Raw genomic sequence first — 23217 nt, forward strand, 5'->3', positions numbered from 1 at the left:
AATACGGTCCAGTCTAGTCACACACCCTGCCCATCTCAGCATTTTCATTTCAGCAGAATGGAGTTTCTCTTCCTACTGTTTTTTCAGGGACCAACACTCACTACCATATAGCATTACTGGTCGCACTGCAGCTTTATACACTTTTCCCTTGATGGGCACAGGCATTCTTTCGTCGCAAAGTACCCCCGTTAGCTCTCTCCATTTTATCCATCCAGTGTTTATACGGCTTGAGATGTCAGCATCTATGCTTCAAGAAACATTCTTATAACAGAAAAATTATAGGGCAACAATAGATGAGAGAAGTATATTATTATGAGAGAAGTTAAGTTAGTAACTTATTTTAGAAGGCGTTATTAATAGCCTACCTTGAATTGAAGTTATACAGGAATTAAATATTCATTGACATTGTAATAAAAATATGAAAATTGATGGAAACTTACGTGTTATTGGGACCATATATATAGCGCTCCTTCAAATGGAGTCCAGCATGCAGGCCGATAAATACTGCTGTTATTTGGAGGGGGGCACCATGCTTATCTTCAGACATAGGTTCTACAAAAAAAATAAAGAGAAATATACAGACATCAGAGAGAACATGTAGAAGAATGTGAGAGTTCTGACTTGTAATAGACATATCTTTACTTATGACACAAGTTGAGTAGGCCTAATTACATTATTTTAGTAAATATTAATTTGACATATTAAAACGGTGCATTTTGATACACCTCAAATTTATTTGAAAAAATAATTGCTAGGTCTCATTGAAAGAAACCAGAAACATTATCATCAACTGTACTATATCAGTCGAAGGCAAGAGATAAGATAATAACGACTCTAAATGATTATTGGCAACAGTACGAAAATGGAAGTCATTTTTTAATTATTTTATGAAAATAATAATAAAGAATTGAGGTTAGGTTCTTTGGTAATAGCGCCTGTCGGCAACATCAACAGCGGTCAAGCCGTATATCTGAAATTCAGTCAGATACCTTCAAGCAAAATAATTGCAAGCATACAGTACTCAATAAAACGAGGACAAAGGGGTTTTGTAAATTCTAGCATACCAAATAAGGGAAAACACAAAAATATTTATTGTATAAATACCAGTAAACAAAACATATAAAAATTATAATAGAAATAAAGGGAAATGGGATTTAGTTTTAAGAGCGCAGTAATATAGAAATACATTTTGTACAAGAATTAGTGATGCACCAATCAGAGTCTAGTATTCGGTAGGCGCTAAAAATATATATTAATTTCAAAAAGCCACCACGTGGTCTTTTTTAAAATTGTAAAAATATGTTATCATTGTGAAATTTATGTATAAGTGTGATTTGCATGGGGCCGGATTCAAATGTGAAAAATATTTGTTCATTTTAATATATTATGTCTTCCCTGTCTTCATATTGTGAACTATTTGCTAGAGCCAAATTCCGTCATAAGGATTTGGTGGAATCCACCAATCATAGCAAGTATTTAAATTATATGCAAATTTGTAAAAAGGTAGTACGGTAGGAAAAGATGAAAGCGAGATCTCTCACTTGCTTGCCAGGGGTTACCAGAGTCACCAGCAAAAATTGAGATCCACAGACTGAACCCTTATTTAAAGTAAATTATGCCAAAGTTTAAATTTGAATTGTATTATTGATTAAAATTCTTATAACTCAGTGAAGTCGCTATATGACAAGAGTTATTAAATTAATTATTTCCCTACTGGAGAAGAAGACATCAGCCCACCAGACTAATAAGGCACAGGGCACACAAGGCGGAATCCATGCCACATCTTTAAGTTTGGGAAAAATCTTTGCACGTGAGTTATAGAATGTTTCAAAGGATCATCAGTGCTACGAATTTGTGAATTAATAAAGCTAGCTCGTCGAAGGTTATATTTGAAAATCAAGCTTGATTTATAATTTTGCATATTTAATAAAGATAAGGGAAAGTCTTATTAAGAACGCTAATGAGAATTAATGATTCAAGTAGTCCAGAATTTATTATTATCTATCAACATTCAATTTATTCTATATGCTCATTTTAATATTTTGTAATATCAGTATTATATAAAAGAATTACCAAAAAGCTCAAAGTTCCTAAAAGAATTTATTTTATCTAACTTCCACTGAAGGCCGAACTCAAACGCTGAGATATAGTAATAATATTTAGTATTTAATATTGTTGGAATACAGAATTATAAATTTTATTTGACAAGCGAAAGCAAGTCGACAGATTGAGCCATATATATTATACACTGATAGTAAAAATACAAGATTTATTATTTGATGCTAGTAAGCATAATACAATTTTTAGTGAGCTACCACCGTGATATTTTTCGTGCATATATTCTCATATTGTTTTTATATTTAGTCTCATATTTTATTATTGCTCGTTGAATCTCTATGTAAAAAATATAATAATTATTATTGAATTTAATTCCATCTGTAAAATATATTATTTTTATTTGTTGAATGGTGTACCTTTCATTTATAATCCTGTCTTCATGCATGACCAATCTCTTATTAGCACATTTTCTCATTATTGACATATTAATAAAATTATCAACCAACTACATTCTTCATCGAATGTGTTGGATATGTCAGCGATATACAGCATTGATTATCAAATCTTCAGAAATATTACGTTCTCAAGATTTATTTAAATTGTTGAACATCATTACTGAAATTAAATTGACTGAAACACAGGGTCATAGAATTAAGTTGAAGCAATGCTATAAATTGATAGAAATTATAAGGAATTCTGATCAAGTGTCGCCTTTGATCCCACTCAGTATTATCTCACATTGCTGACCCCTTTGTCAGATGGTAGCGAGTTGGATTGGTGTCGATATCATATTGTCTTCACAATATTTAGAACCCTTATATTTATCTATATCTTCAGCATCTATAATTGCGGAGTCATCCAGAGCAGCTGTAGGAATTACAGATTGATAAAACGGCAGCAGTTTGCAGCGATTGAGAGCAGAATTTTATATAAGCTCCTTGAACAGCTGGTAAGAACACTTTGGTATTTTTTATTTCAGCAGGAGTGAACGTAAAAATGTATTAATCTCATTTGCTCTACTGATTACTGCCAGCGGGGCATATGTACCACCAAAAAGGACGTTACAATATATATTATATCTTTTTTTATGAGAGAGGTTGAGTAACAACTACATTATTTTAGTAAATTTTACTATGATATTGAATTGAAGTTATTCAATCATGTTGACAGTTCAGTTTCGTGAAATTTGCTCTGGGAATCAGAATATTCACATGAAGCTGATGTGATTACGAAAGCAAAGATTAGATAAATTCCACTAATTGTGCGATTTCAAGTTACGTTACAGCGAGTTGAGTTTTTCTTCCAGTCAAGTTACGCTTCCATTTATTTCAAGTTACGTTTCCGTAAGTTGAGCTTATCTTCCACTAAAGTTACGTTTCCGTTTATGCGACCGCGATCGAGATATGTTTGGTTTTAGTGGAGTCCTCACACAATTGCAGCAAAATGTGTAAATACTTCCATAATAATCAATCAATGGTATTCTTTCTCGGTCGTCAGTCGTGATCCAGAAACGAAAACATACCTTCAAACATAGTGACGCCTGCTATTATGCACACAAAAGAGCAGGCTATGCCATAGAGAAAAGATAGCTTGAGTGATACTTGTATCAATTGTCTCTGGTTATGCTTATTCAACGTCTAGATATACAACAAACAGGAAAAAAAACTGATGAGGTAGCAGAGTTTTTAGAAAAAATGTTGAATGGGATTCGAATGTGTCCTCAACTTACTACTGTGACATGGGTGGGATTTAAGTACTTATTTCATTGGTTTATTTTTCGGTTTTGGATTTAAGATTTTCAAGGAGAAAAGGTCATGATAAGCATGAGTATTTTTTGTGTAGTTGAGAAGTTGATATTGTGGTAATTATTCATATTGAATGAAAAAGACTAAGATATTGTCAAAAAACCACTGATTTATTGAAATTAGAAAGACCGGTCTAATAAATCAGTGCTTTTTTGACAATATCTTAGTCTTTTTCATTCAATATGAATAATTACCACAATATCAACTTCTCAACTACACAAAAAGTGAAACTAGCAAGTCAAGCTGAAAAAGTGAAGTTATATTTCAAATTGAAACTCAAGTATGGAGTAGCAGAAAGGAACATTTTCTTCAATAGACAATGCTTGAAACTGAAGGTTATACCAAAGTATGTGGCAATAGCAACCAACAACACTTCTACTATTGCACAGAAGAGCATAAAAACCGCCCAGAAATTTTGGATTGTACTAAAAAGTAAATTTTATTATCATGGCGATTCTGTTGCTTAAGCCGCCATTTTGTCACACCGTTGAGGGGGAGGAGACTGTCTAGCTAGGCCAATGGCAGGCGTTCATGCCCTCGACCAATAGCAGTACTCGCCTACTAGTATAAATTCTGCTGCTCTTGTATTTAGTTTTAGTTTATCAGAGATTGACAATGGTGTAATAACCGAAACCGGTCTTTCTAATTTCAATAAATCAGTGGTTTTTTGACAATATCTTAGTCTTTTTCATTCAAGCATGAGTATCCTGAGTTGGGGGATTGAGAGTGGGAGTGATAGCTGTGGGAAGGCTGTGCCAAAAATTATAACTGTTCATAATTAGCAATCATTTGTTGTAATGTAGTAAAATTCGTAATGTTTTCGTATCTGGTTAGCAGAATCTTATTGGCAGGTTGTTTCTGTAGAAATAACATTTTGATAAAATTTTCAGTATATTTTGCTACTGGAGATAACCATGTTTGTCTCTTCAGGAAGCTTGGACTCAATTTTATAAATTGGGTAGGTCATGTGACATGAAGAAGGCCATTTTATTTATTTGAAATCACCTGTAGAGCCTGAAATTTGCAAATGGTGGATGTGTTTCTGAGTGCTGTTTATAAATAATTTATAGTTTTTAGATTTACAATAAGTTTCCAAGTTTTAATTGTAGTTTTAATTTATTTTATTAGTTTTAAATAGTTTAATAGTTCGATGGTTTTTTGTTTTTGAATCGGCGATAGCTAATGTCATCCCTACTAATGTCCCTGTGGTGGGTAAACCAAAGAAGGTTGATTCAACCTAAGGCTCCTCTACACTTGAAAAAGTGAATAAATTATAATAGTGATGAATGATAATAATAGTAAATTGATAAACAAATATTTATAACTTACCTAACTCATCAGAATCATTATTATGCACAATTGCGATACGATAATTAGCATCTTGGGCGTTCTTCACTTTCTGATAGAATGTGCAATTTCCCCTCTTTATCAGGACCGCCCAATGGATTGATTGGTTAATCAGAGCGGTAGGGTGTTTTGGTAGGGGTTCGCATGCATACTCTGATTCGGCATAATGCAGCATTGCCTGCGAAATTGAATTAAACTTAAAATATCGAAAAATCGACAGAAATAGAATTGAACAGACAATAATATAAATAATTACGTAGAAAAGTTTAGAATAGAATATAATGAATTCTTTATTTGTTGATGTGGCGAAGTTTGGACAGTAATGTTCACTCTTCCACTCAACCACGTCGTTAGCAGAAAATACTAATACAAATAGTTTGGTATACAATAGAATAGATTTAGACGTATAGTATAAAATAGAATATAATATTTTATTTTATACTGTACACAAGTATAGCATAGAATAGATCAGTGTAGGCTATACTTCACAGAACTTTACTATAGAATACTTCACACTATCATTATTGACCCACAAATACAATAAAATATTTGGCCTTGCAACAAATCTGCTGGGCAGTAGAATAATATCATTGGTTCTCATGAGTGTTCACACATTCTATCCTGCCATTATGTGAACACTTCCATCAGAACCAATAGTATTCTTTGCTCACCAGATCAGAGTTTAGTAGGAGTATTCTTTCAAGGTATAGCTTGGAGTCTGCCGTAAGGCTGGGTACACAAAAGTGGGGGAAAATATAAGAAGCTGAATAGATTGAAAGTCCCGTGGGAGTTGCTGGTCTCCTAGCGGGCGCCTCCCCAGGTGGCGGATAGGGGGATGCCTCCTAGATATAGGGGGTACCGGGGAAATCAAAAACCCGGGGTGGACCAAAACCAGCAACTAAACTGCTGCCTTGCAGATGGAGTTCAATGGATCTTCAAAGGCTAAGGGAATAACACCTAACAGAAAATTGGCAGCTTCGTTGTAGCTCGGCATTGGTTTGTCAAAGGCTAAGGAAGAATACCTGAAAAAATTACCTGGCCCTCCAGGTTGGGGGTTGGGCGTGGAGCCAACCCCCCCCCCCTAAAAAGCACTTTTTACGAAACCTCAAGAAATGCCTCGGAAAGTGGACTTCCAAAACAATTTTGGAAAAAGAACCTTGACTTGATTATGGGAACGTGGAATGTTACAAGTTTATATAGAAGTGGAGCCTTGAAGGAGCTAACCCAATGCATGCAGCAGTACAGGTTGAAGGTGCTGGCCATCCAGGAAGCAAGGTGGACAGGGGTTGGAGTTTTTGACACTCGGTCACATGTTGTTATGTATAGTGGGAAAGAAGACAGGCATGAATTGGGCGTTGGATTTATAGTACAGAATGATATGGAGGGGAATATATTGGATTTTAAAGGCAGTGAACGAGAGAATCTGTGTTCTGAGGTTGAAAACTAAATTTTTCAACCTTTCAATAATAAATGCGCCGCATGCTGAGAGTGAAGACAAGGATGAGGACACCAAGGATGACAAGCTAGAACACAGCAAGCTAGAACAAGAGTGAACAATAGCACCCCATCAACTGATATCAAAATCCTAATAGGAGACATGAACGCCAAAATTGGTAAAGAATTGGCTTTCAGAGAAGTAGCAGGAACACAATGTGTCATATCCTGCATGAAGAAAGCAACGATAATGGAGTGCGCTTGTTGGACTTTGCGGCATCAAGAAATATGATAGTGGCCTCCATACAGTTCCCCAGGAAAAATATCCTCAAGTGGACATGGACCTCTCCAGATGGACAGCATCATAATCAGATCGATCATGTCCTGATTGATTAAAGATCAGCATCTATGTGAAGATTTATAAATGTAAAGAGCTGTAGAGGTGCAGACTCAGACCATTATTTGGTGAGAGTTTATTTCAGATGCCGAATTAGAAGTGGGGAGAAGGCTAGATCACAAAGACTGAACACAGAGCTTCTGAAGAGAGAGGAAGAGGTGAGAAAATACCGGCAGGCGCTTGAAAATCACTTACAAGCTATTACAAATGCTGAAGAGGAGGATGAAACAGTAGAGGAGAAGTGGCAGGGACTGAAGAGAGCTCTCACTGAGGCAGCAGATGAGACCATAGCATATAAGCAACATAGAGACAGCTGGGTTGGTTTGATGAAGTGTGAGAGGGCCATTAGAAGAAGGAATTAGAGCCGTAAACAATACTTAGAGAGACCAACAAGGGTTAAGAAACTTATATTCCAGCCTGAGGAGAGAGTCCAAGAGCCTTATCAAGAGAAAAAAGCGAGAATATTGGAATGATAAGGTTACAAAGATCCAAAATTACTTTAAAAACAGAGATCCTCGGGAAGCATTCAAAGGAGTGAACATGTTCAAGAAAGTATATAAGCCTAGAACTACGTTATGTAAAGACGTAGATGAGAAGCTAATAGGAAACAGAATGGCAATAATGGAGAGATGGAAATCCTTCTTTGACCAGCTGCTCGATCCGGACACTGAGATAAACATAGTAACAGATCCAAGGCTTGAAAACCACGAAGAAGAACAAATGGAAACTCCCACAATAGACGATGTCTGGAAGGCCATAAGAAAAATCAAGATGAACAAAGCACCGGGGATAGATGGAGTGCCTGGAGAATTGATTAAACATGGAGGGGATGAATTTGCGCAGTCTGCTTCAGCTCATTAATATGGTTTGGAGAACAGAAAATCTACCACAAGAATGGAAAATGAGTATCATATGCCCATATATAAAGAAGGAGACAGGCTAGAGCCGAGCCTAGAAACTATAGAGGCAAATATCTCCTATCAACTACATACAAGGTATTCACATCAATCTTAAAAGAAAAAATAGAATCATATGCTGAGAGAGTGATTGATGAATATCAAGCTGGCTTTAGAGCAGGAATATCTACCACAGATCAACTGTTCGTGAGCCGACAAATGACAGAGAAGTTTTGGGAATACAACATAGATGTCTACCACTTATATATAGATTTTAAACAGGCCTATGATGATATCGATAGAGAGAGGCTGTACTCAGTAATGCTTGATCAGGGTATATACCCATAAAGCTGGTTAGACTTAAAATCAAGATGAACAAAGCACCGGGGATAGATGGAGTGCCTGGAGAATTGATTAAACATGGAGGGGATGAATTTGCGCAGTCTGCTTCAGCTCATTAATATGGTTTGGAGAACAGAAAATCTACCACAAGAATGGAAAATGAGTATCATATGCCCATATATAAAGAAGGAGACAGGCTAGAGCCGAGCCTAGAAACTATAGAGGCAAATATCTCCTATCAACTACATACAAGGTATTCACATCAATCTTAAAAGAAAAAATAGAATCATATGCTGAGAGAGTGATTGATGAATATCAAGCTGGCTTTAGAGCAGGAATATCTACCACAGATCAACTGTTCGTGAGCCGACAAATGACAGAGAAGTTTTGGGAATACAACATAGATGTCTACCACTTATATATAGATTTTAAACAGGCCTATGATGATATCGATAGAGAGAGGCTGTACTCAGTAATGCTTGATCAGGGTATATACCCATAAAGCTGGTTAGACTTCTTAGGCTTGCAATGGGCAGGTCATGTAGAGCGCATGCCAGACATGAGGAGCCCCAAAAAATGTATGTAGGACAACAAGGTGGAAGGAGGCATGTTTCTATCCCTCATTTAAAATAATATAAGCAGTCTACAGATATTGTTCATAAACTTACTCACTCACAATTCAAAGTCCAAAATGATAATAATTATCAACTAATTTTTTGAATTTTTATGTTATTCTCACCTGTATTCCCTCAGAAGTGACCATGATTCCGAACCTGGCCGGCATGTCTCGGAACTCTGCCACTATCTGAGTGGTCTCTCCATCGTAGACTAATATGTTGGCCGTCACTGACCTGGCCAGGCACAGCAACATCAGCCCCACACCAAATCCCGACATCACTAGCATCTTGGCTACCTGGTCGAGAATATTTCAAAAACAAAATGTATAACATAATAAAGGAACGAATTGGCTTATACACGTACGGCATAGGAAGATTATGTTTGAAGCATCATCACGTCTAAACTACTGGACTAATCAACTTGAAATTTTACATATAGATTCTTGATTAACCGATGATGGTTCTAGGCCTATTTCAAACTCTTCAAGATTCCACTCGGTCAAGTTTCCAGTTTGTCCAGTTTCAAAATAGACCCTAGCGAGCGGAGGAGCACGGGTTACCAGCTAGTCTATACTATAATAAAGAGCTGGCTTATAAACGTACGGCATAGGAAATAACGATTGACACAACATCATGTCTCAACTACTCAACTGATTAACTTGAAATTCTGCATATAGATTCTTAATTTACCTAGGATGGTTATAGGCCTATTTTAAATTCTTCAAGATTTCAGTGGGTCAAGTTTTCAGTTTGTCAACTTTTTTAATGGACCCTTGCGGAGCACGGTTTACCTGTTAGTCTTGAATGAAATTAATATAATGATTAATCACATCAATGATTAATTTAATCTTAAATTATTTATCCGAAACAAGTGATACTGTAGAGTGTAGACACATCTTTCAGCGAACTTGAATTTCATCAATTTTAGAAAGTTGTGAAAATCAACTGAAATTTTGCCCGTCTTCCAATAAATTGAAGATAATCGAATAAGGTAACAAAACTAGAGGCACACTATTTTCTCACACTGTAAAATACTCCGATTTCATAATATTATTTTGTAGCAATAAGATTCACTCCACTGCCAGAATTTCTTATGCAAATAACATCAATGCTTCTAAAATTCAACCAATGCTGAAATTTTCAAGTGAATCTCATAAGAGAGAAAATTTAAATACAACACTGCTTACCTAAAACTAGAATCAGGAGATGCAGTTGGAATTTTCAATGTTCAAACGTTGATTTGCATTAGAAAAACTGAATTCGTCCTTGAAACGTCAGCTTCTGAACTATGTTGGCGAATCTCTAGGAGAAAGTTATCAACTCGAAGAGGTGTCAACATATTTGTGGACTGTTTTTCACCTGCAACAATTAGAATATTACAATTTTAAATTTTAGAAGTATAAGTTAAAACACGCCGTGTTTTTAAAAAGGAATTGATGAATTAATTGAATAAACTAGTTGATTAAAAAATAGCTGGTAGATTATTTAACATCCCTGGAAAGATACATACCATAAGAAATATTGAACTTGAAATAAACAAAATGTCATTGAGAGTTGATTATAATATTAAATTTAAAAGTGTTTTAATTGTTAACAGAAGTGAAAACCCAGTGAATGAATGAAGAAATGAGTGAATGAATTCACGTTGATTGGTTAACCAATCATAATGATTTAACAGATCCATGACATCACGACCAAGTTGAGTAGAATAATAATTATTATTTCATACTAGATAAGTATAAGAATAGATTGTAGATAATATTATAGATTTTTATAGTGCCACTTCTAACTGTCAGAGTTACTTGAAAATAGAATCAACGCTACTCATTCAAGTAATGCTGACATTAAGTGATTCTCACTATACAAAGTTAACTGTAATCTCTACTAATTACTATGGACTACTGCTATAAATAGATTAGGTCAACAAATTACTGTACAGATTAATTTAAATTATCAGATTTCCTTATCGATAATATTGTAGTCAGTGCTAACATTATTTGCAGTGAATCTCAATATAAACCAAGTATATTCAAACTATTTTGACAGATTGGAGAGAGAAGGGTGATCGAGAAGATCTTGGATAAACTGGAAGGAGAAATCGTTGCGCAAATATGTTGACAATGATAAGAGGGTGATTGAATCATCCAAACATCTATTCATTTCAATGTATTTCTTCAATGAGGGTTGTAACTAATCCTCACTGTCCATTATGATAATGTACGATAATCATAACAATGATTACATTAAATTTCTCTTTTTAGATTACAATATATTTTAGGTTGACTTGGATACAGTAATACACAGTACCACTACTACTAATAATAATAATAGTATATACAGTAATAACTGTATAGTATAGTATCAATAATATAGATTTGATGAATTTACAAATTATAAAATGAAAATCGTTGAACGATAAGATGATGAAATGCAGTTTAAATGAGATAATGATGTGTTGAATCTATATGAATCAGCACAGTTTTATCAGATAACCGTCCGTTTTTGGAAAAGGGTATAATACTGATATCCTTTCATTTTACAATACCTAAAACTCAACTTTCTATCGTGATACTTCTTGGACTGCAAATAATATTGTCAACTGTAAGGCTGGCCACAAACAGTAAGACATGTGTGTACAGATATCATCATACATTGGTGTGTCATCACAGCGAAAGGCTTCGAGCAAAATTTTTTTGAGGTTAGGTTTTTGTATCTTCGATTTTGTTGTTAATTTTTTTCGTTGCTCTATTTGAGGTTGAATTATTTTTGTATAATTTATTTTTGTTGTAATTTTCCAGTGGTGTATTTATTGTTATTGGTTGTTCATTGTATGTTAGAAGCCTCTCGCTGATGACAAACATGCATGACAAACATGTGTTTGCATCATAAACATGCATGTACACACATAAAACACTTATTGACATGGGCTGCTTTTAAATTGATAAAACAAAATAAATCTTATAGCACCCTTTATTCTTTAAAACGCTTTAAAATTGTTTAAAATGTTTTTAAGAATAAAGGGTGCTATAAGATTTATTTTGTTTTATTAATGTACACACAAGTTTATCATGCATGTTCTACCGTAAGTGGTCATACTAAGAACAGAAATAGTGAGATTCAATCTATACTTTCAGAATTCCTGATGATTAACACCAAAACTTCACATTTAACTAATGCTGCCAGTTTGAAATGAATCTAACTTAACCATTGAGAGATGAATAACCAGCACCACAAACAACCAACCTATGATCAATAAATTTGATTGATAAGGAGATCCAAATTTACAAACGATTATACTAACGGTTACCAATAAAGGGAGCTATAAATTACCATCAACCCAATTATGAGTCAATGCAAAAAATATTGTCAGTTTTTACAACCATCATTTGACATTTCCGCAGTCAATCATCTTCAAGTCTTATCGGACATGTTGCATAATGAAGACACTGCTACACTCCCCACACTAACCTTGAATAGGTGACAGAGCAACAATTCGTCAACATGGGTTATATTTTTTTGCATACATTACTATTTAGTAAAAACACTTCACTTATATCGGCTACTTTTGTAAAAATTAATAAAAACAATATAAAAACTTGTAGTACCCTTTATTATTAAAAACTTTTATCATATTATATTATATAGTATCAACTTGTTTATTTTATTTTCTACATTTTAACTTAACATGACCTATAGTCGAAACTAGTCGTTAAAATATTTTAAAGTTTTTAATTATGTTAAAGGGTGCTACAAGATTTATAAATTACTATTTAGCTATTCTATAGACAGATTTACTTCAAAACTGTCAGTATTGGTTGAATGGAAAGCGTTGATTGTTATTTATAAGGAATTCTGACAGCAGTGAATCTCACTTAGGATCTACAATAATTTCAACTGCGAAAATTATAAATATAATTCTTATTATTGTCACAAACAGTTATTGAAACTCATGAGTCAAGGTTCTTCCAACAATAAGATTATCTTGAAACTGTCAACATGTGTTGAATGTGAAATAGATGTTATTTAAAAAAGGATTGCTGTCAGCTTGAAATGAATTTCACTGTAATGGAGACTACTAAGATAGTAGATTGTTGTAAAGAATAGAATAGAATAGAATAGAATGACTGCCTTTATTTTATACCTGGGAGGGCGAAGTTAGGGCGCAGTCGGCCCTCTCTTACACTTAACTATACTGTTATAAGATAGACTACTGCTGAGATCTTATCGAGAAAAATCCGAATGACAAAATTGTTCAAACATTATGCAATAGAATTTTTGTTTGATCATTTTTTGACAACACTAAAATTTAACAAAAAAAAGTCCATCTTCTAATCGATCAAAACATTGAGTCAATGCGAATTGCTAACTAGTGTCTGCTCCAAGTTTGTAAATTGAGGTAGAAACATTTAGATAAGAGTTGTTTTAGAGTTAACTTTACATAAATCTAGATTGGATTTCAGATATTCAAGATTAGGGTGTTAGAAAAATTGTCGAAAACAAGAAAATAAAAAAGGGAAGAAACTTGACAAAGTTTCAACAACAACAAGCAAGAACCGGTTTTGAAATAAGTTTATAATGACAATGTAAATAACAGAAGAGAACTGTAGTGAAATTCACTTATACTGTCCCATTCCTCATAGAATACATCACTGTTTCCCATCCAACTAATGCTGTATGTTTTGCATATAGGCAACATTACTATTAACTGTTCTATAGTGAAAACTGTCAGCATTATTTCAATTGGAAGCAATAATTATTATTCAACGAAAATCCAAATTAAATGCAGTAAATTTCCATCTATCTGTTTGTTGTCAATATTTGCAGTAGAAGAAGTCTTCGGGTGATTTACAGGATTCAATTTGGATTTTCGTTTAATAATAATGATTAATTCATCAGCATTTGAATAATTGCAATATCTCTGTAATTTACATCTCTTAATTGGAAGCGTTGATATTATTTATAAGGAATGCAGACAGTCTGAAGTGGTATTACTGTTGTAGGTTGATTTTTTACAAACCCAAAATCTGAAGATGTGTAGTTCTAGCTGATTCAAGTATTAACCCAAACATAATACTGTTGAATTGTAGATGGTAACTGCGTAGGCCTAACTTGTAACCCAAACATAATACTGTTGAATATTGTAAATGGTAACTGTGTAACTTGAAGAGTACAGACTGACTAATAGGCCTACACAGCACACACAGCTCTATAGGTCAATGAGAGTGAATAGAAGAAGAGAATCTATTATTAATCGATGATCTCTGTTCTTGACATTTGCAATTTATCAAATAATAGTTTCCCGAACTATTGACGTAGTGTATGACTGTAAGACTGCAGGCTATACGGCACACACCAGTGAATAATTGATTCTTGACCTAGGCTTATCTTGTTACATTTTATTTATTTACAAAATGAGTTCAGTTTCTTTTATCTTGGCTTACTAATATTTGTTAGGTACTTTATCTTGCTACTATAAAGTAACCTGCATAGAATCTATAGTGAGGTCCACGTTACAATGGCAGTATTTGCTTAACAATGGTGTTGCTATCCATGTCTCATTCAAAAAACCAGAAAGCGCTATCCTTTCCTAGCTCCGCAAGGTAGCCAGATCGTTTTGTAACAATGTAGAAATATATTTAACCAACAAAATATTTAATCTAAGTTATGAAAATTATCTCAAGTTATTCAATTATTTAAAAATATATTTTCTTGAAAAATGGAGTATAATTGATAATATTAAACTAGAATGAACGGTTAAAGTTACATCAGATATACCGGCATCAGCTATACTCTGTATAAGGCAGTGGCTAGGCAAAGAATCGGCAACACTGTTCTCCTATCTTTCTTCACTGCCATTATAACGTGGACCTCACTGAAGAATAGATTTATAGATATAGACTGGTCAAAAAGTATAAGATATCATTTTTTCCCCTTAATAAAAATTGAGAAACTAAGTGATCCATAAAAAACCAACTTAGAGTCGGTGTAACCCGGATTAGATTTCCGATCATGTAAGGTCTGGGTTTACACTTTTTACTGAGGATGATTCCCACATGGGCTCCTGGCTTGTGCATGGGTAGCCTACTGAGACGGAATGATGATAAGCGATGGGCGACCTTACAGCTTAAAGCTGGGTTTTCGTTTGTGCGTAAATGCCGTCGTCGACCACGACCTAAATTATTATGTTCAATTATTTTTTAATGGGAGAGATTGAGTTTATACTTTTTTATACTTTTAAAAGGCAATATGTTCATATTATTAGAAATGTTTGATTATTGAATAATGAACACAACTAATGAAAAGTTGTTTGATCAGCTGTTTTGGCACACTTGAAATTTGGACAATATGAATGTCAACAATGCTTGTCCTTGTCGACTGCGAAACTTTACGCATAAACGAGAATACACCTTTAGGTGGATGACTAATTGTTTATTTAACCTTATTAAAAGTACATTTATTTAATATTGATGCCGTTTTTTGCTAATGATGCCTACATTAGCCACAAGACTTGTGCTTTGATAATGAGTTGAAACAAGTAGTTTGAGACGATATAAGATACGGTACGGTAAGGTAGCACACGATGAGATGGACCCTGGTTGCCATTTGAAACAATGAAAGCCAGGTACCATCTCGTGATGCACCACCAATAGCAGAATGAAGTCAAGACTTTCCAAACCAAAAGATACACCAATACATCAGTATAGAATTCTCACTCACAGTTCATGAAACAAGAGTTGATAATTATTATAAGGAGTACTGATTCTAGACCTATATGAACAATAATTTAAGTTTGGACACTAGAGAAACCAGAAATTAGAAACAGAACAATCTTATCAAATTTAAAGATATCAGAGGTCAAAATGCCGTATATTCTATTTATATGATACATTACTAATTCTCCAGTAGTCTAATTCGTTTGTATTTGACATTTCAAATCTATGTAGATAATAAGTACTTATGAATATATACTGGGCCCGTTCTGTGTACATGGAATGTGGTAAATTGTCCGATTCACAATTTACCAAGTAAAAAGTTCCACGTTCCATGGGAGGAATTTTGACAGATTCTGTTCCAGTTCCAACTTTCTGCCCCACAGTCGAAGTGTGGTAAATTGTCCGACCAAGGAGGATAAAGTATGGTTCCAACTATCTGAGCTCACATTGGTCGATTATTGTAGTATGCTTGCTTCTCTGCGCATGCGCTGATAGTTTGTTTAGCATAGCATAGAATACATACCGTAGAATGGGTTGAATAGGGACAGTTTTTCACACTTTTTTCTCATAACTTACACAAAAATTATTTTATTCTGTGTGTGATCCACTTATGGCTTTCACTCCTGGTATAGGTATCTCTTGGATTAAAAAATTTTTCTTGCATCCACCCTCTTTTTCATTATTATTTTTTTTATTGCTGCCCCTATTCACCCCAATGGTGGGGTCAATGGGGACGCAAGTGTGTATAGCATGTACGTTTTTTTTAGACCTATTATGGGGTGGATAGGGACACAAAGGACCTTATTAAGAATAGAATAAAATATTTTTAAATATATATTTAATAAAAATAAACTAAGAAAATACATTTGAAGTTAAAAAATATTCGATAAAAAATGAAATCCATAATCAAGTCATTAGAAGCTACAGAGTATCAGCCCTTCATTGAAAAAATATCTTCCTCTCTTACTAGAGGGGTCTTTCAGAATTTTTAAAACTTGCTCCTTTTTGAATTCGCAGACATCTGGAAAAATATAAACATTTTGCATTTTCACGGAATCTTTTTGTCGAAGGAATGATCCCATGAACTTATCACCTGAAACTTTTTCTTCAACCTTCCCAATAAATACTTTCACCCCTGTGCCATATTGAAATTTAACTCGCACCCAATTTCCTTCTCCTCCTCAAAAACGTTGACTACTTCAAGATAAGTCTTTAAACTTCTATAAAACCAGCAGCGAACACCAGTTTTAGGCAGTGTCCCTATTCACCCCACCTCAACATCCAGATGGTCAAGATTAAAAAAAAATCTAGAGTAAATTTTATTCAGTTGAAGCTTACATATTTAATGTGTTATTACTTATTAGAATCAGTAGAATTCATAGAAAAATACTTCAAGCTTACTAAAAAAAGTCCAAATGTCCATACAAAACTTTTCAGGTTACGTTTCTATCTGTTCAAAGAAGCAACAAGAAGCACAGCTGCCGACAGCATAGAAATCAAGTTGAATAGATGATTTTTATATTAATGTGTACAGAAAAATCCCCTCTATCAGAATAAATTAGGTAGAGCTATAAAAATTTAATAAGAAAGGAGTTATTGAAAAATTTTCAATACTCCCAGTTTTTGTCCCTATTCACCCCTGCGTCCCTATTCATCCCCTTTTACGGTAACCAACAATATGATGTTTGATAACCATTCAGTAAATGAATTTTTCTCGATAGAAAATTTGAATACACAATGTGTACAGAGAGTAAAATTTGAGAGTAATGGAATAAAATAAATTTACACTTTTCTGGACGGTAGGTTTGTAAAACAGCCTTTCTTTATTCACGCAGCTAGTAAACGACACATTTTAGTGTAAATCAACTTCATATGTGCGCGCCAAAAGCTTGAACCAACGATTTTGAAATGGCGTTCCATGAGGACATTTTGCACTAGTCACGTGATGGAACAATTTACGATTGGAACTGGAACAATTTACTGTACACAGAACGTACAGACTATGAATCACAGGCTTATAACTTAAAACATAAGGAAGCTTAATGTTCGGAAACAAAACTCTGGTTACCGTACTTATTTCTAGAATTTGGCTAGATACTATACTATGCTTCTCTTAGAACCCGTCAGCATTGCTTAAATGTATATGCGGGCGAGATCGGCAAACGCCACCCCCCCCCCCACCAAGAAGTATCCCGTCTAATTGTTTACTCCAGTGTTACACCCCTTCCTTGAGCGATCGCCTAACTATAGTGTCTCCGCTGTGATGCGATTAGGCAATTCGCACCACAGTGTTACAGTGACATAATAAATAATTATTTATTTACTAGGGGTCCCAAGAGTAAATTGCAATTTGAAAATTATTTTTGTTTCATAAACTGGTTTATGTTTCCAGTTGCAGAGATAGTTTTTAAAGGCCGACTTGAAAATTCCCTTTGCATGGGAAAATTCCTTCACCAATTTATTTTTCAAGATCTAAGGACTCAGCTATTTAATGTTTGATGGAAATCATCGCTAGACCACTCAGACGTTCCTGGGACATTGTTGATCTTGAATATGTCTTTATTATCTTGAGTTTGGAAAAGCTTCTTTCTCCACTCGCAACTATATCACTGCTAGAGTCAATAAAATCCTTAGAGCAACACTTACTTTAGGCGCGATGCCATGATCAAATTAATTTATAATTTTTAATGTTTCTTTTGGAGAACTGTTAGGCTTTATAATTGTTAATAGAACTTTCAGTTCGTCTCTTAAATCCGTGTTAATGATATCTTTGGAATCATTGAAACTTAGGGCATCACACAATTTTGAACATTTGTCTGAACTCATATTAGGAGGCATGTCTTTAACTTTGCTTATATCGTACAAAAACTCAAAAAATTAATATATAAATAATTCTACTATTCACATTTAATATTATGAATTTATTTGTTTTTTTTTTAAATTTTCCGTTCCTTAAAATCTGCCGCCCTGGGCGGCCGCCCGGTCCGCCCACCCCTGCTTATAAATATTGATGTTGTTTGTACAGGAATGCTGATAGGCCTAGTTCTATGTTAAGATCACATTAGTCTAGTCATAATGTGAATCTAATAATCTATTCTACATTAAACAACTCTATTACAAGACTAGTATTAGTATTACAAGACCAATACTCCCTTAACAAGAAAAAAATAAATTCTAAAATTGACTTTAATTAAAATATATAGCTTTAGAATAATTGCGTCCAAGGCACAAATTGCAAATAGGGCCGACAAACATAAAGAAAATATTTGCTGCATATAAAGCGGACATGGTAGGCTATTTTTATCAATAAATTAATTGGACCTACCTATCTAATACATGTACCTTACATGGTAATACAATTTACAAAATAAAGCTAGATTTAAGAAAACAGTTTGAGAAAAAACTTTGGCAATTGATATTATGAAATTAATCAATTCAAATTATTCTAATAGACATACTACAAACAGATTTTAATTGTAGGCTGAATAAATTTTAATCCAATGAAAATCTGCCAGGTGCTAGTTTTTGGATCAACCTCTAACTTGTCAGTGGTTTCAAAAAGTAGAATAATAAAATAAACATAAATTCTGGCAATTGTTAATAAATCCTATGAAACAATTCAAATATTAGCAACTTTGATATGTATTGAGATATTCCAAAAATATGCTTAAAGTAAACTTTGAGGTTTGAAAGAGTTCAACTTATTAATTTATTCTGTAGTCATTTTGAAACATTAGAGTTGAAAAGAATTTCTTTATAAACTACTCGTAACTTTCAAATAAGTAAAAATTAATTCACAAGAGGTCCAATATTACAGTAGAGCATGATAGAACTTGACAATTTATAAAATTGTAATTTTCAAAACAGTGGCCTAGAAAAATGACAAAATACAACCGAAATTAATTATGCTATACTTACCAGATTTAGTATGCTAATTGAATTGTCGTCAATATAAGAGATTATAAGGCATTCCACATTTATTTAGGATTATAACACTATAAAATTTATGTCAAACTTATTATTCAAGTTCAAAGAATCAAGAGACAGACAGTGCAAAACTGTACCTGTTCAAAATTCACTACTTGTTTATCACCACAAATAAGACGTTTTGTCGGAAAATAAAACTGTATTATAATGGCCAAAGCAAATAATTTTGTAATAAAATAAATAAACACAAGATTTCACGTCTAAAATGGATTAAACAAAGAAAATTCACATTTTCATCAACCGAATAAATACGCATTTATCTCGTAGTTCAGGCCAATCCAATGCCTTGCGAATGCAGAGCAGAGTGCAGACTGAAGTCACGTCCACTCACAATCTCACAAATCCAATGCCTTATAAATATGTGTGTATTGTGAATATTGGAACTGCCAAACTGGGAGACCGACAATCTGAGACTACGCCAGACTGGGTCGTTTTAACGTCCCAATTATTGCTGGGCTCACACTGTGTGACCTTAGCAAGGCATTTGCACCCTGGACCATGCTACTCTTTTGGCCAAGCTCACTTTCTGCGGAATTGGTGACAGCCCACTGATGCTTCTCCGTTCCTACCTGGAAGGACGTGAGCAGATAGTGCTGGTAGCCCAGTCAATGAAGGTCCAAAAAAGCAGTTTCGATCCGAAAATTAAATAAAAGCTGAATTTCCCACCATCGATAGAACCCTCCCAGAGGGTCATTCTCCCAAAAGTCCCAAAAAATCCCCTTGGAGCTTTCCGCCCCAACCCCCCAAAACATGAAAAATGCAGGTAAACACGGGAAATCAATTATCTCTGTAACCATTGATCGGAAATAGTTCTATTATACGCCATTCGATTTGTTGCATTATGGACTACAATATTAGTTATACTCATTTTTTCAATAAAATCAACAGTTTTCTTGATAAAATAATATATATGTAAAAATTTAGGGGGGTTTGTGATTTGATGTTTTTGTTTTCTTCGATTAACTTCGAAACAAGTAGTTTTGAAGGAAAATGAGCCAAATAATTAATGTAGCCACTGTCATTGCAAATCCATTGATGTATATTGTTATGTATTTGCGATTCGATTTGACGCTGTGGAAGGGGAAACAGTCGACGCGGAACGGCGCGGCTGACTCTCTTAGCCATAGTAAACTGCAAACTGGAAATCAATTATCTCTGTAACCATTAATCGGGAAAAAATCTATCATATGTCATTCGATTCGTTACATTATGGACTAAAATATTAGTCATATTCATTTCCTCAATAAATCAAACAGTTTCCTTGATAAAATAATATATATGTAAAAATTTAGGGGTTTTTCTATTTGTTTTTTGTTTTCTCCGATTAACTTCGAAGCAAATAATCTAAAGAAAATTAGACAAATAATTAATGTAGCCACATTCATTGCGAATCCATTGATGTATATTGTTATTTATTTGCGATTCGATTTGACGCTGTGGAAGGGGAAACAGTTGACGCGGTACGGCGTGGCTGACTCTCTTCACCATAGTAAACAGTAAAATACAGTAGTAGGCCTACTGCTTTCTAAGTTGCATCTTATTCACACTATGGCGCTCGAAACAATCAATTTTGTCTATTGTTTTGACATGCGATGAAACTATTTTTTCACATTTTAATTCTCTAAAATCATGTTGTTGTTATATATGTGCTAAATCATGCATTCTATGACAGACAAAGATATTGTTTGCAACCGATAAAATATTCATACTATTACATAACATAATACATATTTAAAATATGTGTGTATGATCATAATTCTATGCTAAAATTTATCATAAGTTATGAATGTCAAAAACTGAGATAAATCATAGATTAGTCTACAATAGTGTTAACAGCGGCAATTTCCTGAAAAATCATAGCGTGTAGTGTTTGCTGTTTTCTACAGTTAATATTCTCCAAGCTGGGTTGATAATATACCTTCAGTTTAGCCAAATATATGTGACGGCTGAGGCATAAAAAAATTAATACATTGGGCTTATTGAGTTGAAACTTTCTATGATTCTCTCTGTAAAGTAGCTTATCTTCCGTTCTTACTAGTTGAATCTACATTATTTATACAGTCCAATATGAAAATTCAGTAGATTCTATAAATGAAAGCCATGCAAACATACAAATTAAGGAAGAGTAAGCATGCATAAAAGGTAGGAAAATCATGAAAGTGTTTCACATTTAACCACAAAGTACCCTACCGTATAAGATTAATTGAAAGATGATTCATCATCTTCTATTATTTTTGTTAACATATCGATTTTTCACCTCCACTCGCATCTTGTCATTCATTACACAAGGTTGGCAGAAGCGTTTCTTTATGTCGATTAATGTTGATTGAAATTGATTTTAATTAGGGCACCAAAAGAATAGATCATTTTCTATTTGAAGCATTCAAATTAAATCTATTGAACATGATTTCTTATGACTTAGCATTCACAGATTTAGTTGGGTGAAGCTATTTGAAAAATGTACCTGATTATCAATTTCATGGTTTTTATACCGTACCATTCTAGTTCATTGTGATCATTGAAGGGTTGAAGTGATGAGTTAGTTCAAGTGAATTCTAGTACACAAGTATATTGTGCTTATAATGGGCTCTTCTTTATTTTCTATCGATGTTTTGCTTCAGTAGGTAGAGAAAATTTAAAATGTTGGTTTTACATTTTATAAGCTTTATAAATAATATAAATTAATGGTAATATAAATTTGATAAGTCGCATCCAGTATTAAATTAATCGATGTTGATTTTCATTCTATCGCTTTGTATCAATGTTACTTGCACTGTTTGCAATTCATCACTATTCTCTCAAGAATTAGTTTTTTATGAATTTCATGATCTGAAAATTGAAATTCAAATGCTATTTGGATGACGTTCACATTCCACTGGTTTTTTTACAATAATTGTTACGTTGAAGAGTGAGGCAATTCAATCCATTTGGAAGTAAAAGGAAATCACAGTGCGATTTGAACAGTGGATAGTAACTTTGAAATTCAGTTGCTCAATTCATTTCGGCTTGATACTATCATTCTAATTATAGTTGATCAGAAATATGCATTGTTTATAATGTTCATATTTCAGTTTGACTAATCTTCTATCACAGTCTCGCTTTCATTCATAAACATGATAATCCTAAATACGTTGATTACCTTAAAGATGTAGCTTATCTTACGTCGAACAATGTACAATCAAACAATTTTCATAAAATTACTATTATGATGATCATTGGAATAATTTCTGCCTGTGATTGAGAAAAAGTCATTTTATGAGCCTTGAAATTCGTACCTAGAAAAATTCGCATTATTACTAGAAATTTTGTTATTTTTACTATTTATTATAGGTACTGTACATTGATTTTTGTGATTATAGAGATCAACTACTTTATTCTGAATCAGGATAAGGATAAATAGGGAAATTGTGAGATGGGGATAACATCCACAGTTATATAGCATAAATTTGAATGCTCTGATAATAATGATTGTGAACGGAGCTGCAATTCTGGCTTGGTATTGCCTCTTCATGTTCAGTGAGAATAGAAAGCTTCAGAGTAATTCGTTCTCACTATATGTGATAATATTGGTAATATTTAGTAACATTTGTTAATATTTTAACCGAATGTGCAACAAATTAA

At 33.8% G+C, this 23217-nt stretch overlaps 1 protein-coding gene across 1 annotated transcript in view; it reads right to left on the minus strand.

The window, feature by feature from the left end:
* LOC111054589 (E3 ubiquitin-protein ligase RNF167) overlaps positions 1 to 19910 on the minus strand; it is a 31621-nt gene extending 11711 nt beyond the window's left edge. The window contains exons 1-5 of the mRNA XM_039440381.1: positions 19528 to 19910; positions 10084 to 10255; positions 9019 to 9192; positions 5193 to 5388; positions 441 to 552 (exon numbers count right to left, since the gene is read on the minus strand). Coding sequence (XP_039296315.1) covers positions 441 to 552; positions 5193 to 5388; positions 9019 to 9183 — 473 coding nt within the window. The 5' untranslated portion in view covers positions 9184 to 9192; positions 10084 to 10255; positions 19528 to 19910. The remainder of the gene's footprint in view (positions 1 to 440; positions 553 to 5192; positions 5389 to 9018; positions 9193 to 10083; positions 10256 to 19527) is intronic.
* Between the last annotated feature and the right edge of the window lie 3307 nt (positions 19911 to 23217).

The sequence above is a fragment of the Nilaparvata lugens genome, chromosome 13 (assembly GCF_014356525.2).
Source record: "Nilaparvata lugens isolate BPH chromosome 13, ASM1435652v1, whole genome shotgun sequence".
Taxonomy (NCBI): Eukaryota; Metazoa; Arthropoda; class Insecta; order Hemiptera; family Delphacidae; genus Nilaparvata; species Nilaparvata lugens.